The sequence below is a fragment of the Dromaius novaehollandiae genome, chromosome 1, assembly GCF_036370855.1.
Source record: "Dromaius novaehollandiae isolate bDroNov1 chromosome 1, bDroNov1.hap1, whole genome shotgun sequence".
NCBI classification, from domain to species: Eukaryota; Metazoa; Chordata; class Aves; order Casuariiformes; family Dromaiidae; genus Dromaius; species Dromaius novaehollandiae.
In genome coordinates this window covers 88,457,379-88,474,056 of record NC_088098.1, presented here as the reverse complement: position 1 = coordinate 88,474,056, position 16,678 = coordinate 88,457,379, and the positions used below count along the sequence as shown (strand labels likewise).

At 42.9% G+C, this 16,678-nt stretch overlaps 1 protein-coding gene across 1 annotated transcript in view; it reads left to right on the top strand.

Moving 5' to 3' along the window:
• LOC112985919 (3 beta-hydroxysteroid dehydrogenase/Delta 5-->4-isomerase-like) overlaps positions 1-16,678 on the top strand; it is a 20,594-nt gene extending 3,916 nt beyond the window's left edge. Inside the window, exons 2-4 of the mRNA XM_064519409.1 lie at positions 5,983-6,205; positions 11,818-11,982; positions 15,717-16,678. Coding sequence (XP_064375479.1) covers positions 5,983-6,205; positions 11,818-11,982; positions 15,717-16,531 — 1,203 coding nt within the window. The 3' untranslated portion in view covers positions 16,532-16,678. The remainder of the gene's footprint in view (positions 1-5,982; positions 6,206-11,817; positions 11,983-15,716) is intronic.

Below are 16,678 nucleotides of genomic sequence, written 5' to 3'. Positions count from 1 at the left end.
TTCAGGTCACAATGCTGGTGTGGAACTCGAAGGCCCTGGCATTTTTACTTGTTTTCCTAACTGTGCAACCAACAAACAAAAACATGGAGCAGTGATCAAGTGCTGTACCTTTTAACATACTGCTTCTTCATCTTTGTACAGCTGTCTTGTTTTAGATACCAGGCAGACTTCAGGCCTGTGTGTGTACTGTCCCCTCGCGTCCCCTCTCTGCCAAGATGATTTGAGAATTGAGCAGGACCATCAACCATTACCGTAATACTATTTTTATGTTCTTAATGTACAAATGCAAGAGTGAGGGGAAGGGAAGACTTTTCTAGTAAGTTTGTGCAAATATCATGCCCCAGTAATCAGTATCAAAAGAGAGGGCTAGGTATGTATTAATTGCAAACTCTCATATTGCTGTGGTACTAACCCTGTCAGTTCACTCTGTTTAGACCTGAATTTTTCCCAGAGATAAACATGTCTGCAGTGATCTTGCAGAGGCCTTCACATGGAGGCCTTCCTCTGTGTTCCAGTACTAATAAACCTTGCTGGCAGACTCACAGCCCTGCAGATAAGCCTCAGGAATAACACCACATCACACACTTTGATGGACTTCAAGGATTTGCAAGAAAACCAAGAGAGCCAGGCTGGTTCAATCTTAAGCAAGCTATGAGGAGGGATCTTACTGTTATCTTTAACTGCCTAATTGGAGGTAATAGAAAGGATGCAGCCAGACTTCTCGGACTTCAGAGCAGTGGAAGGATGAAAGGCAAAGGGGCACAAGCTGCAATGAAGAAAATTATAATTACAAATTAGGGGAAAAACTCACCATGAGGATGGTCAGCAACTGCAACAGGAGCCCAGAGGGTGGTGAAATCTTCATCCCTAGAGCTATTCAAAATTTGACAGGACAAGGCCCTGAGCAATCTGATTTAATTTGACCCCCCCCCCCTCCCCATGTGAGAACAGGCTGGATCAGAGACCTCCAGAGATTCCTTCCTGTCTAAATTGCTGGAGAACATCACAGAATCATAAAAGAAAGCAGCAACACATCAGATCTGCACCCTGCTGTACCAGTGTGTTGTAATGATCAGCTACTGTGTAACTGCAGCGGCAACAGTTATATCTCTGTGAAAGAAACCGCAGAAGCATTTTTGAGGAGAAAAAAAAAAAGCTATTTGGTGAGTGAGCTGAAAAGCAGTTCACAGGCTTCTTCAAGGCTGCAATTCTGTGATATGAGCCCATTCTACAAGTTTTTCAAGCTTTTGCAAGTTTTCTACAATTTGGATTAAGCCTTTGCCAATATATGCCAAAATCTCTTGCCCCTTTTCTACACTGTCTTGCTGCTCTCTATATTTGATTGTTGTGAATATCTCCAATGCAAGTTCAAGCAAGGTCAAATCTACCAAAAACCCATGGTCTGAAGAGGTTGTAAACATATCTGGGAAGGGCAGACAGAGAAAGAAATGCAACACTGAGCTTGAACTCATCCAAGCAGATGTTGCAGATAACAGAGACAAGTAAGTCTTAACACATTCACCTCTGAATCACCTGTGGGTGACTAATCAAACCCTGCTGCCGCCCAGCATCAGCTCTGCATGTATCATGGAAAACCTGCTGGAGTTTGAAACTGCCCCTTCCAGGCATCTGTTTACCAGAGGTACCAAAGGTGAAAGAGTTAGATGTGGTATTGTAACTTGATGCACATATGGATTGTGCTAGGTGTCCTCTTCAACACATCCACCCAGGTTACTGCCTCCTCTGTTGTCCTCCAGGCCTAAAACCAGTCTGTCAATCTAAAACATGCACGTGGAAAGAGGAAACTGCTACCTAACACTCTTCAAGCACTTCATTTTCCTCTTTTTTGAATACATATTTCTCCTGTTACCCTTCCTCCCAAGCAGCTACAGGAAGAGTGGTGGGGGCTGGGACAGATATTGGGAGGCAAAAGCGGGGAAAAAGCTGGGAAACTGGCAATTTCCTGATGCTAAAAAGGTTGGGCAACAGGAAGCATTTCATACTGTGGCTTTATGCTAAGACAGGAACTTAGGAGTTCATTTCCCAGTGGATGATGTGGCAGTGACATGGAATGAGGCTATTTCCAGGGCAGTTTATGTACAAAAATGGATCCAAATTTATAGTTTCCCTTGGCATATGACATAAATTTCTACTGCGTTTAAATGTATAATAATTAATTTTTAAATTTCAGTTGAGGAAACATAATTGTTCCTAAAACTAAATGGAAAATCAGACTAAATGTTTGTTTCCAGTTAATTGCCCATCTCTCATGCTAAATAATACAGTGAAGAATACTACAGGTAAGTCTTTCTGACCTTGAAGGTCACATAAGAAAAGTTTTTAATCACTTTCTCCCTTACGCTACAAGAATTTTGATATGACTGAAATAGCAGATACATTCTGTTTCAGACTTGAATACACAGAAATTCTGAGGCCTCTTAAGGTGGTTATATTCATAGCTTGGCTAAAGTGTCTTAAAACTGCTGCCAACTATGAGAATTTGTTTTTTTTCATAGTTTGTTTCAGCTCTGTTGACTTTAGCTGTCCAAAAGTTAATTATTTAAGTCTTGTTGTCTCCTGTCAGTGTGTAGTTGCTAGAGAGAGGAAGAAGTTTCCAGGGAATAGTGACTCCCATCTTGTATGGGAAAAAGCTTTCCCTAGGAAAATCACATCTCAGAGCTCACCTTCTCTCCCAGAGCTGCTGGAATGTAGGCATTTTGAGCTTATGAGCATATGATGGTAAGAAACACATTCATTTCTTATGTGAGAAACACATGGATTTTTCAAGGCTTTCAAGTCACAATTAATCTGTGCTTAGATAGCAAAAGGTCCAATAATAAGCTTTTTTTTTCTTTTCTTTTCCCTGCTTCAGTTCTCATCAATCTGGACAACAAGACAGAAACCAGGAATGCCTTTCCTTAAAAATATTTTTTTTTCTGGACAAAGGAATCTGTCCTCTTCTTGCTCCTAGATAGCTTCTTTTGCACAATTAAACAGCATCACCTTATGTACAAACACAGTCCTCTCTCCTCCCCAAAGCTTCTCTGCTCTGCAAGTTTATTGTATTCATTCATTCCAGTGTAACTATTTGGTTTGTTCTCAATGCTGCTGGGAAATTTCTTTTCAATGTTTCTCTCTTGCTGTCTTCTCGCTTCCACGGCACTCCCCCTCCTCCATCTCTTTTTTCCTTATGATGACATTAAAGAAAATTTGTTCTCCTAATACCAGCCACCAATTCTGTCACAATAGGCCACCAATAAAGCTGGAAGACCAACACCGTCACTGGGTTGGCAGATCAGTGACCCCGGTGTCATGCGACATAGTGAATTCCACATAGACTGAACTGTCCACTTAGTCCATGTAGAATAATTCTCCAACACAAGCCAAAATTTGGAAGATCCGACGTTCTAAAATGGTACTGTTAGACATGCAACCCATTCTAGCATCCAGCTCTGTGTACTTGGGGAAAATATCAGATCATGAAGACCTTGTTTTATGATAAAGTCAAGGAGGAGAAGACGACATAGTTAAAAAATGACTGTGCCTTGACACAGATAGAATGTCATGTTTGTTAACTTTTTAGATGATGCTAAGTTGTGTTTTAGACTGCAGATCCTAGACCCATGCTATAACCTTAAACTTGATGAAGTTGTTCATGCGGGTTAGGGGTGAGGTGTGCGCTGGCCTCACTGCTCATTGAAAATGTTCTGTAAACAGTCTCTGGGACATATAAACTGTTCAAGCATCTGCCTTGGTCTGCTTGAGGAAATAGCAGAGCTTGATCATCTTATTTGCAGCACAGATGAGCTGTCATGCCACATAGCAGCACCACACAACAATTTCAAAGAGAAATAGTGAAAAAAATATCTCTAGTGGAAACTGCATGAAGCTCCACAGCCTGGCAAATATGTGGGTCTGCACTGGAATTTAGTGTACTGCTGCTGTGCTGATCTCTGACATCTGCAAATGATAGTTCAAATGTTGGTTAGCAGTGTAGAAGATTCTTTCAAACTGCCTCAAGCATTTGGCCCAGTAGTACCTAAGAGCACTAAAGTACAGCAGCTACAGATCTCCCTACAGTCATCTATAGTTATGCAATATTCATATTCTCATATAAAGCACTGCTCCTTGCTAAACTTGGGAGTTCTAATGAGTAAGGTTGGTGTGGGAAAATATTTTGTATCCTAAGAGGCTCTGCTGTATTGCCTGCTTTTCTAATGCCTCTTTAAGGCATTTTATTTGCTTTCTAAAAGTAAAATGGAAGTATCATTTCCAAGGTGTATGCACAGAGAACACTAGTCATAGCAGGGCTTAATGAGCTATTTTTCCTTGCAAAACATGGCATAAAATTCATTTGCACCAGCCTCTGATAAGAACATTCAATGTCAAGGTCCTATCTGAGAGTAGCCAAGGAGAGAAGCACAGATAACAATTTTTATAAGGCTTCGTTGGTATAAAGTAAAGGGTTTTCAAGGACTCAGTCTTTGAAACAGTTGCCAAAACTTATCATCTGTGTCAGCTGGGAGCTCTCTTCTGCTCCTTGGACTCAAAACAGCTTTGCTTTCCTGCTGTTACTTGAAGGCCCAATTTTGCTCTAAAAAGTAATGATGTGGGGGTGCTGCTTCTATAGCTTTTCTCCAGTGGTCTTTTTAGTAAGTATAAAACAGGGAGTTTAGCAGTTTACTTGCACAAATGCAAGTAAATCATTTTCAGAGATCCATTCCTGCTATGCCTGAAATCAGTAATCCTCTTTCCAGTGCTTTCAGTGTAGTTAGTTGCGTTTTGGGGCTTCTTTTTGGCCCATGGCAGTGTTCCTTGTTTAAGGCAGCTACCTATTTAACATCCCACCTCCATAAGGAAACCTAATTAACGCTGTCTGAGAGAGAAAGAAACAGAGCTCAGGTCAGGGTGTCCCGAGAGGACTCAAAGCACTGGGAAGGCAGAATGGGTTGTCTGAACTTCAGACTAAAGCCTAAGCCCTACCCTGGTCTCACATTGCAAAAGAGTTTCACTAAAACTGGAGCGAAGCCCTAGTGAGAGATACCTGGGCATATTCTCTGTATTTTGGAGATGTAAGAAGTAATGACAGTCTATTGCAAAAGCACAAAGAAGCCTCATAACCTTATTTTAACTAGATACTCTCACAGACATGGTCTCTGGATTAAACCATTTCAACACTTTGAACCTCAAGCAAAGTATGCTGAACAAATACAAAATCCCAGAAGTGCGTTTTTGGTCTTACACAGAAAGCATGAGGAACCGGTGCAATGGTGGGCGAGCCCAGTAGACAACAAACTAGAGCAGTAAAATCCACTTCACAAACAGTGTGACACAAGCAGTGTGAATGGCTACTCCTGCTATTTACATTTAATTTATTTTTTCTTCCTTCATGTTAACACTGTGTAATACAAGCAAGTACACCCATAGAGAATGAGCAGCACAAGGATTTACCCTCCTGTAATTTAGACACACGGGACCACATTTAACCAGGCATTAGGACCTCAGCTATAGCATGAATGCTCTTGCATGAGAGGGGAGGGGTGGAAGCACTGTGGTCATTTGTAGCAGAGGAGACATGAGAGAGGGAGGGGAAGCAAGGGAATTGAGGAGGTGCTGTGCAGTGTATAAATACAGGCAAATCTCCTCTACGGTCTTTTGAATGCTAGAAAGACGGAACCCAAGGACTGGGACAGACATTTGTGGGGTTTGTGTATAGCATTGAAGTTGATTTTGTGCCTTTTCATATTTGTTAATTTCTTCAGTTTATAATACTTTGTAAATATTTTTTCTTTGTATGGAACAATATCTAGGCTATTTCTGAATAGAAACAGCTAGCAAAAGTAAGAAATGTTTTAAAAATTGTTGGCTTAGCATTCAGCATAGGGTTTAGAGATTGCTTTTGCATTAATGTCTCTTTCCGGTAACACTCCTTGATTCACAGAGACCTTGGAGGTTGATGCTATCATCTGTTCATTTTCTCAGGCAGGAGGTGAAAGAGCCATTCCAAGCTCACAAGAGAGACAGTTTGCAACTGAGGAGCAACCCAGAGCAATGTCACTGGCTGGGGTGAGCTGTCTGGTGACAGGAGCAGGAGGGTTTCTTGGCCAGAGGATTGTCCGCTTACTGCTGGAAGAAGAGGAGGCACTGGCTGAGATCCGACTGCTGGACAAAGCTTTTAGCAATGAAGCACTCAAGAGCTTTGGAAGTAAGTACCATCTGGCCCTGGACTATGTGTTGTGGGTATATGTGATGTTATCTTAGGTGGATAGCTTGGAAGTTTCTACCTCACACCCTCCATGCCAGCTTTGCAGATGCAAGTTTTATCTCAAGGAAGTCATGCTCTATCCTTCCCTCTCCCTTCAGCACAGAAATCAGAGGTAAAATCTAAAAGCAACAGTTCCCCTTGCCAAATCCTGAGGCTTCTCTAGATCAGAGGAGTGATCTAGTTACTGCCACTGCATTGAACAGGTTGCCTTCAGCCTGACCTCCAATTAGATCAAAGCCCACAGATAAAAATCAATGAAAAAAATCTCACACTTTTGCTGGGAGAAGGAAAAGCAAGGCATGACTCTGCTTCGGGGGCAGTGTAGCCCAGAGCTTATTGCCCTGGGCTCTGATGTGCAAGTCTAACTGCAGTGACAGAGTTGTGGGTGCAGGTGATGATGGTTCTTTCCAAGCCTGGGTTAGTCAGACTTTCTGCAGGCTTGGAGTGACCTGCCCCGGCTGAGAGTTATAAGGGCACAGCTTAAAAATTGATTATTATTATCACAGTTTCCTGGAGAGCAGAACCCTGGCTTGCTGTGCATAGGAGAGACAGGCCCCATTTGCAAAGGCCAAGTCAGTACTCTGGCTTCTGGAAGGGACTGGAGACAGCAAAATGGAGTGATCTGCGCAGTGTAACACAGTCTGTGGCAAAGCAGGAGTTCAGAGTACTATATTTTAAATGCCCCACTTTCCTGGGATCCTGAGCATGTCTATAAATAGGCACGTAGGAACCTAAATTCAATCAAGTACCTAAATGCATACGTCATAGACATTTACCTGACAATGCTTTCCTGCATCAAATGTCTTAACTGCAAAACTATTCTTCCTCCATACAGGCATTACCTGTATGGGAATTCTTATGAAACAACCCTATACAATTTGCTAAAGAAATCTTTACATACAATCTTTCTATGAAGTGGTTAAGTGACAACAAATAATAGTAACAGTGCACCATAACCCTGGTGCAAATTGCAACAAGCCTTTAGGACAGTTTTATATAAGTTTGCTGACTTCCTCCTCATTAATCCTCATGCACTGTTTCAGTGAAGATTTGCCAGATCCCCATGGGCACTGCAGCAGCCCTTCCTGTCCTTATTTCCAGGCAGTTCCCACAGTGACAAAACCAGCAATGGCAGCAGTGCTGGTAACATGTGGGTTTAGCACAGATGCAGCCGGGCAGTGGCAGAAGCATCTCTGCTCCTTTGTGCTGGCTGTGAACTTTGCAGGAAAAATGGAACTTCCTGGGGAATGAAACCAAGTGTTTGGGTGAGCACAGTCCTGGCTCAGCTGCAGCAAAGGTTTTGCTGCTCTTTTTTGTTAAAAAGAAAGCTCTATGCACTCTTTCCTTATGCTTTCCCTTTCCTCCTCTAAACACCACACAGACACATTCTCCCTCCCCTATTCTTGCCTCGTTCCTGCTGCCTATCCGGCCAGCATAGGAGGAAGGGACAAATGAGTTATCAGAGCTCCTTTCTCAAGAGCAGGTAATAGGAACCACAGGCTGGCATTTCAGATGTGTTTGGACTGCCTTGAGCTCCTGCACCATGGCTGGCAGTCCTGTCCACATCAGCCTCTATGGCCATGTCTCTTCAAGTGTCCTGCTAGTGCCTGTGCTTGGGACTACCTGAAATATTTTGCTCCCATTCCCTTTCAAGCCATCCTCTGGCACAGTGACTCCTGCTCCAAATGCAGGGCTGCTACAAAGCCCGTGGGGCTGGAGGCTCCCCACATACATTATTTTTACTGCAGGGACTAACTCTTTAGAGGAACTGAAACTCCTTTGCTTGCTGGCACATGTTGTTTGGATTTCTTGAATACCCTGGAGCAGAGGCCAGTCATTTTCTTTCTCATTAAACTCTTGAGCACCTTTTACTTGCAATGTCCTTGCAGAGTCAGTGTTGTGGCTAATAAAACACAGGAGCATGTGCAAGTTACAGCTCTGCTGGATGCCCATTTCTATCTGGTACACTCCCCTTTGTCCTGCTGAGACCCTGACCATCACCCTCAGTCTGCCTAAAATAGAGGTATATTCTGTCTTGCACATTCCCAGTGAGTCCAGGATGCTCCAATCAATATAAAGTGCTGTGAGCTCGAGCCCAGAGTCTACCCAGCTGAACTGTGCCATTGAGAATGAACATCACATTGAACGTGGCATGGAGTTAGGTGCCTTGGTTTCTCTCTCTCCCGGCTCCACTTCCAATTTATCCTCATACCCTTCCTGTGTTTCCATTTATGGAATTCTTTTTGCCCACGATTGTACTGGCACCTTCTTGAAAAGTTAGGAGAAGCTCCTAGCTTGCTCTCCAGTGAGTTTCTCATCATTTCAAAGCATTGACTCCCTTCTGTCACTTCCCTCTGCACATCTCCCCCTGCCCTAACCCTTGTCTCATGTCATTTTTCCAAGCTTGAAATTTATAAACCATATGATGCTTCAGCATTTAATATGAGGCTTTTAAAATGGGCACTGGTAACCCAGGACTGCTCCAAAGCCAAAGGAAAGTAGAGGCAGGGGAGTGCTTTTCCCAGAACTGTTGTTGGGGATAGTTCTTACTGTGTCAAACTTCATCCTGGCTTTTTAGCTCAGACTTGCAGTCACATTCATTTGCCTTTATCCCTGCATTCAAAATAGATAGGCAGGGTAGCAGCAGAACAACCAGCTGAACCAGTGTAAACATCTTGGCTTCTCTGAGCTAAAGAAGCTAATAAATTGCATTATCCTTTGGAAGTGAAAATAAGATGCATTTTTAAACTTTCTCCTATGAATGCACAAATTAGAACATTTTAATGAGCCCTCTATTTACCCAGGAAAATTGAGAGCTCTCATGGGAGGAATGCCTTTCCCCACCATCTACCCCAAAGTAGTTAGAAACTCCATAAAAGAGCACCAACTAATTCAAGCTACTCTAGTCGTACAGACATTCCTGTTTGCTTTAACTTTAAACAACAGATAGAGAAGAGAAAGACAGTTTGGGGCAAATAGTACAATTGGATTGCTAAGCCAGCCACTGCTCACAAAAGGACATTAAATTTTATTGAGTAATCATTACATTTCCAAGCAAAAACTACCCCACAGCAAGCAGGCTGCTTATGGCTCAGAGGCTGCAAAATCCATTGGTGATACAGAAAAAGCTTTCTCAGTGGCTAGCTGCTTTCTCGTAATCATAGTACACAAAAACAGAGAGCTGGGTTGAATATATTCTCCTCCTCCCTGCCCACCTGACCCACACACTTTTATGGTGCCTGGGCAATGGTTTGTGCACATGCAAGTCAGGTCTCTGTCTTTGCTGTCCATCTGAGACTGTAAACACCGACTGTCATTCGTTCGTTCTTTCCTCTCTCCGTTTCCAAGCTCATTCGTAGTTCTCTTCTTTCCCCAGTGCAAAACACGATCAATCTACTGAACCTGAGAACTAGCTGATGTCAGTAAAGTGAAAAGGCACATATTGTACTCACCAGGGCAACTTCTGCTGAACATATAGGAATGCAGACTACGGCCTGACAAAATCCCATTTTAGCTCTTCCCTACTGCTGCACTTCAGGAGCAGCTTTTCTGCTTCATATCACACACACAGCTTCAAAAATCTGCAAGCCCAAATGAGGCACAAAGCAGCTAGACACCAGCTTTCCAGCGACTGATACCAACTACCCTGGTGATCAGCTTTAAAAGGGGCAGTTTTCTCTTATTTTTCCAAAAGCTTTGATTTGCATGTATATATAAAAAAACCCTCCAGTTGCCTGACTCCTGTGCAGGCACAGTGACTGCTCTAACACAGGCACATGGTTGAATATCAGAATTTACATCCTGAAAACTACATATCTCAATCCTTTAGATTACTCTAACCCCACAGATCATTACTTGTGGAGAACACCAGGAGGCTAAGTGCTCTGTAAAGACTAATGCCTATTACAGCAAATCCAATGATATTGCTAAGTGCCTAACAGAAAGTCTGTCCACGTAGCCTAGCACTTGTGCATCCATACAAGTATAGGTCAGTGTGAACCCTCTGGAAAAGGAGCCCTAGGAAAATAATTGCACTCTGTAAAATAAAGGAGTGCAAGATAGCATGTGCCAGTGACTGGGGGTGGGAGGGCAGTAACTCTAGATTAGTAATAGCTTTGGAAATATTGAGTATTTACACTCTCATTTCACATCTCTGAGCAGCAAACTGAGAAGAAAAAGACTCCCTCAAACCTGTTGCATCAGAATAAATGTTAAATTAATACAGGATTAAATCCTGGCACATTCAAGAGATGATGAAAGAAAAAAAAATATTAAGATATATTCACATTCAGTTCCAGATCCCAGCAGCTGTTTCCCTTAGTGCTTCTCCGTTAAAGATATGGGATGAAATCCTGCCTGGTCTGAAGCCAGTTATGAGGGGCTGTGAGAAGGCACAGTGTTTGCCTGGGCCTCAGAGTCCCTTCACAATAGCCATGCCTGGGGAGCCCTCTAGTGCAGGCACAGCAGAGGCTTACAAGAGGATTTCTCTTTTCTGTAATAACATCACTTCCTTGAATGCTGTAAGTCATGCTGTGCTAGTCCTCTCCCATGGCACAGCTGCAGCTGCACCAGCAGGTTTCCTAGGAGAGCAGCATCACCTCAGACTATACTTTTTTGCATGCAATCAGTCAGCATGGCTAGGCTGGCTACATTTCATAGTATAGTTCTAGGCTGTATAAGGAAGCTCTCACCTAGCAAAACTTTGGGGAAGCATGGCTCCTAAAACTAGAATTATACCAGGTGTCACAAACATTAGCTGCTGGAGGGGAAGGGGACTGGCTGAGAGGAGCAGGAGTTAAAGCAAGGCAGGATGGAGGTAGCTCAGGAGAGCAGCCTTGAGAGCTTAGGTGTGGACCAGAAGGAGGTGCATCGTAAAAATGGCCCACATTACAGAAACTGAAATGGAGCTAGAGCTGGAGTAACAAGAGGTGCAATAATTCATGGCTGAGGTGCATAAAAGAAATGTGTGAGAACCATAAGGAATGTATTAGAAGAGCAGCAAAGGAAAAGCTGCAATACGGGCAAGGTCATGGGGCAGGAAAAAGGTGTGAACACAGATCTGGGTGCACAGGCTGTGGGTAGAGAGAGACCATTCAACATCTTGAAGACAAGAGCATGCAGTGCCTGGCTATTTGGCATCTGGGTTAACACTTTCATAAACGGCCAATCTCCAGAACATTGATAGCTAAAGTTGCCTTGGCCCTCCCATGATCTTTAAAATAGATCCATATCACACTTGAAGGAAGCTTCAGACCCTTGCTTGCAGTGAGAAAGGTTTCTCCTTAAAAAAATAAAGGACTGTGTTGAATATTGACTCCAAAAATATGGTAGGTAATGCAACATAGACTTCTATAACACTGTAATTAGCACTTCACAGTATAGTCATTGAAAAACACCTTCTGTTTTGTCAGCCTTAAAATATTCCCCCTGTGCCTGGGCAGTCAGCAATTCCCAGTTGCAGCTTCAGCATCCACAGAGACCTTCACCACTCCTTCTAGTACTGATTAGGATACCAGTAAGGTCCTTTTCTTTGTTTTCTGCTGCTCTTGCAGAGTTCCAGGGCAAGACAGAGGTGAAAATCCTGGAAGGGGATATCCGAGATGTGACGTTCCTGCACTGTGCCTGCCAGGGGGTCTCCCTCGTTATCCACACAGCCTCCATCATTGACACCTTGGGTCTTATAGAGAAGCAGCTGCTCTGGGAAGTCAATGTAAAAGGTGAGTGGGTGAAGCACCTTTCCCAGATCTGTGTCTATTAAGTGCTGATCATCAGCTGCTCAGGGAAGGGAACACTTGACCTGATTTTTTAAGCCAGATGGACTGGGGTGTTCTGCATCTTGCACAACCATATATGTGAGTGCAAAACATGCACATGCAAAGCCCTATGCAGATCTGGCTGTCTCCACACCCAAGGTGCACCAGTCCTGCACTGCAGGGCACTGAAAGGATCATTCAGATTTGTCAGTGCTCATTTCTCACTCAGTGATGGGATCTCCCTTTTCACTAAGGAGTTTCTGTTCCTCATGAGAAGATCAGATGAAGGGGGAATGATTTGGCTTTGGAATGAAATTTCAATTTATTTCCCCAAAGAACAACCTCATCGCTCTCCTTTTCCCGATCCCCCCTATGCCTTTCAGTCAGCTCGTGATACTGCCTAACCTCCACACATGCTGACCTCCCTGGCTGCGTTGCTTCAGCTCTTTGGTGAGGATTATGGGAAGACACTCTTATTTACATTAATAGTTTTCATGGTCCTTCGTTCCTGTCTACCACAGACAAGGGGCTTCATCACAGACAAATAAGGAATATACTTCTGTGTTCCACCACTTGCACAAATACTAGCTATCCCCTAACTTCCAGACCTGTTCATTTCTGTTCAGTCAAAGCCACAAATTGAAAGTGACCACAAATTAGAGTCCAGAAGGCAGCATCTCAGGTCCTTGCCAGGAGGGGAGGGCAAAAAGGCAAGTTCCCATAAATCTGTGCATTGGGAAGTAGGAAAAATAAAGATGCAGCAGTGGTAACTCAGAAAGGGAACTTGTAAAGCTCTCTCTTTCTGCTATGGTCTGTTTTTCACAGCAGAAAGTGTTGCCTGAACCTCTGCAAATATATACATATATGTGTCTCAAAAGCAGAAAGGAGCTGGAGTCAGAGAGTTTGAGTCTGACCAGTCCATCCTTTAGGCAGGTTCAGAATTAAGCAAAAAGCACCCAGGCTTTCATAAATCATTCAGAATCTCCCAACAGAATCTGTCTGTGGGTGAAGTTACTCCACAGGGACAGTGAGGGTTAGCTGATAACATCTGGTAGGATGAAAGCACAGACCAGTCCTGCTCCTAGAGTAAATTGACCCTGAGGTCAGTCCGTAAATATTGAAGTCCTCTTCCCTGTTTCCCTCTGTTTCTACTCTGTTGCTCTCCTGGTTTTCTGACCAGCCAAGACACTGCTACATCCTTCATAGATATGTAGGATGGAAGCTGTGTTTCTCTTCGAAAACAAAATTCTTGCAATACAAATGTGACAAGGAACCAGACGTGGATGCTCACAATCCAGAGCAGTAAGAAACCCACTGAATTTTTTGGTGAAAATCCACCTGGCTTCAAATTCAGACCTATAAAAATGTGAGACATAAAAGGGAAACGTACCCAGTTCCTTTCAGCTTTCCCATACAGGAACAGTTCGGACATGAGCAGAACCTCACCTGCCCTGCGGGAACTGGCCTTGCAGCAAAGCCTACATGACTATGACAGCGGTTGGGCTAATACCTCTGAGAGTCTGCACTTCCTTTGGTGATCCCATTCTCCACTTGGGGACCTCTGTATTTCAGGCCTTTCAAAGGGATCTCATGAAAGTGATGCAGCAAAGCAAGCCATGTGGGGTCTCTGAATTCAAAATTCACCTGGGAGAGTGAGAACCTCAGTGAATTGCAACTTAAACTTGCCATGAGGCAAGTCTTTTCTCTGTCTCACATTCCACATAGAATTCCTCAGTAGTATGGTATCTTTTTAGATGTAGCTTGAGGAAAGGAATTTTTAAAAATAACTAAATATAATCCAAACACCTGTGAATCAGGTCTTCAGTAAAATTTGCAGAATTAGTCCACTGACGATTTGCTTTATTACATGCTATGTGAAAAATGCTCAAAATACCACGACAGTAAGGACCTTTTGATTTTTTTATCATACAAATGTGATTTTCAAATAAAATCTATGCCTTTGGGGTGAAAATTATCCTGAACAGATACCAACTGCCAAGATTATTTTATGTTTGCTTTGTTAAAACTTACTGTCCCATTTGATTTTATCCAACTCTTCTGCATTTAATAGTTTCCTTCATCTTTTAAAGAGAATTGATGACAAGAATAGCTAAGCATTTTCCTGAAGAGCTTGGCCTGTGTGTCACCTAAACATACTGTTGCGTGAATTCATTTTTCACATTAATTTATTTTTGGCAGTGTAACCATTCTTATTTTTCATTGCTTTAGTGTTTTTCAAAGCCTTGTCTAGATTTACTTTCCATTTGTCCTAATAATTTTCTTTCTTCTTGCTCAAGTTTGAAAAGAAGAATTTTGGTGTCCTAACAATATTCAGCTCAATAATTCTTACCATTCCTCACTCACTGATGGATCCATATTGTGCTGCCAGTATTTCTTAGGCCTTTGAATCTCTTTTATTCATTATATCCTCTTTAGCCATACTAGCCCACACTGCACTGTGCTGCCTTTACTTATTGTCATAACAGAATGAGAAGACTTGTTAGAACATTTATGGGCCACACTGCTAGTGTTTAGTTTTATCCCCTAGATTTTAGACCACACCCTTCTGATATATCAGCCATTTCATAATATTTCTTTTTCAAAGACACTGTGGCCTGAGCTGTATCTTTTTTTCCAAAGTCATTGGCTCTTTTACACATCCTCTCTCTTATTATAACATGAACATCAAATAAGGTAATTCTGCCTCAAATTTTAGAAGAAAAAGAGTTTATTTGCAAGTAAATAACCCACAAATTATTAAAATATTTATTTCCCCTTTGGATGTACCTTCTTACCTTAACACCCTTGGCTACTTGAAAGAACATGGACTTGCTGGCTTACCTCTGCTCCTGTTACTGAAAGCATTATAACAGAATTTTAAGAGTAGGAAATCTTGTATTTTTAAGTGATATATAGTCCATACAAAAAGTCACACTAAGAGCATTAATGTTGCAGTGACGTCAGAAGTAAAAGCCAGAATATGCCCAAAAAATGAGGGATACATACACAAGCATCAAACTGGTCACTGCATATTACTCTATGATGTTTGACTACATGGTATCATGCATTGTTCAGACAAAAAACATTGCCTTCAAGCCTTCCTCCAAAGCCAATTGAATGATGGATTGGTAAAGTTTGGATTGGGTAAAGTTGATTTTGGAGCAAACCTTCAGATCCCAAATTTATTCCAGCCCTGCTTAGCAAAGCACTCAAGAGCATGCTTAAGTATGGAAAATTAGGGCTTCAATATACAGGATGGATGGCACTTAATGAAAGGGGCAGCTTCTGAGGTTCTCTGCCTTAAGGCAAGTCTGTTGAACAAATGACCCAAATGAGTGAATGAATGACTGAGTGAATGTGTAGTTAAGTGAAGTTACTTTGTGTCCATGCTAGTGTAAGCAAGAGCATGCATAAGAAATAACACATATAGCTAAGACTAAATGTTCATCCTTGCATAACTCTGGCAGCCACATTGACACTCCTTAAATAAAAAAAGATTCAGAGCATGTTCAGTTTCATTGAATGTGTCACCCGATTAGGACAGTGTTCTTACAGCTGCAGAGAGGGGAGATATGGCAGAGCTCAGGCCAAAGATACTGCTGCCTATCTAACCAGCCCTGCCTAGGGAGCTCTAGAGTGGAGCCTCTGTCAGCCAACCCAGCTACGTGTTACCTGACTCACATGTTTCTCTTTTGAAGGTACTCAGCTACTGCTGGAGGCATGTACCCGTTGTAACGTCCAGCACTTCATATACACTAGTACTATAGAAGTGACAGGCCCGAACTGCAGAGGTGACCCAGTTTTCAATGGTGATGAAGATACAGTTTATGAGAGTATATCAAAATCTCCTTATGCCCAAAGTAAGACACTGGCAGAGGATTCTGTGCTGAAGGCCGATGGCCAGGTGTTAAAGGATGGTGGCATGCTGCTGACATGTGCCCTGAGATCCATGTACATTTTTGGAGAAGGATGCCCATTTCTTCAGGGTCATCTGGATAAGAGTCTACTGAACAAAAATGTCTACCTGCGCTTCTCCAGGAAGGAGGCTTTGGTGAACCCCGTGTATGTGGGAAATATCGCCTGGGCGCATGTACAGGCAGCCAAAGCCCTGCAGGTCCCACAGAAAGCCAAGCACATCAGGGGGCAGTTCTACTACATCTCCGATGACACTCCTCATATGAGCTACGCTGATCTAAATTACGAGCTGACTAAGGACCTGGGATTTGGAATTGAGCCCCGGCTCCCCATGCCGCTGACAATGCTGTATTACTTCTCGCTGCTGCTGGAGATAGTGAGCTTCTTGCTCAGGCCCTTTGTCAGATACATCCCCTCTACCAACCGTCACCTGGTCACTCTGCTGAACACCCCATTCACCTTTTCTTACAGCAAGGCACAGAAGGATTTTGGCTACATGCCCCGCTACACATGGGAAGAGGCCAAACAGTGCACCAGTCAGTGGATTGCCTACATGGTCCCACAGAGAAGGGAGTACTTGAAAAACAAGGCTGCCTAGGTCTTGAGAGGAGCTGAGACCTGACTAAACGAGCAGACCCACAAGCTGGAGGAGAGCTGGATGAACAGCGGCAGCAGATAACTACAAAGCATTTAAATGCAGAATTTGTATAACATTCCACCCCCCCCCCCAAAAAAGCAGAATAAA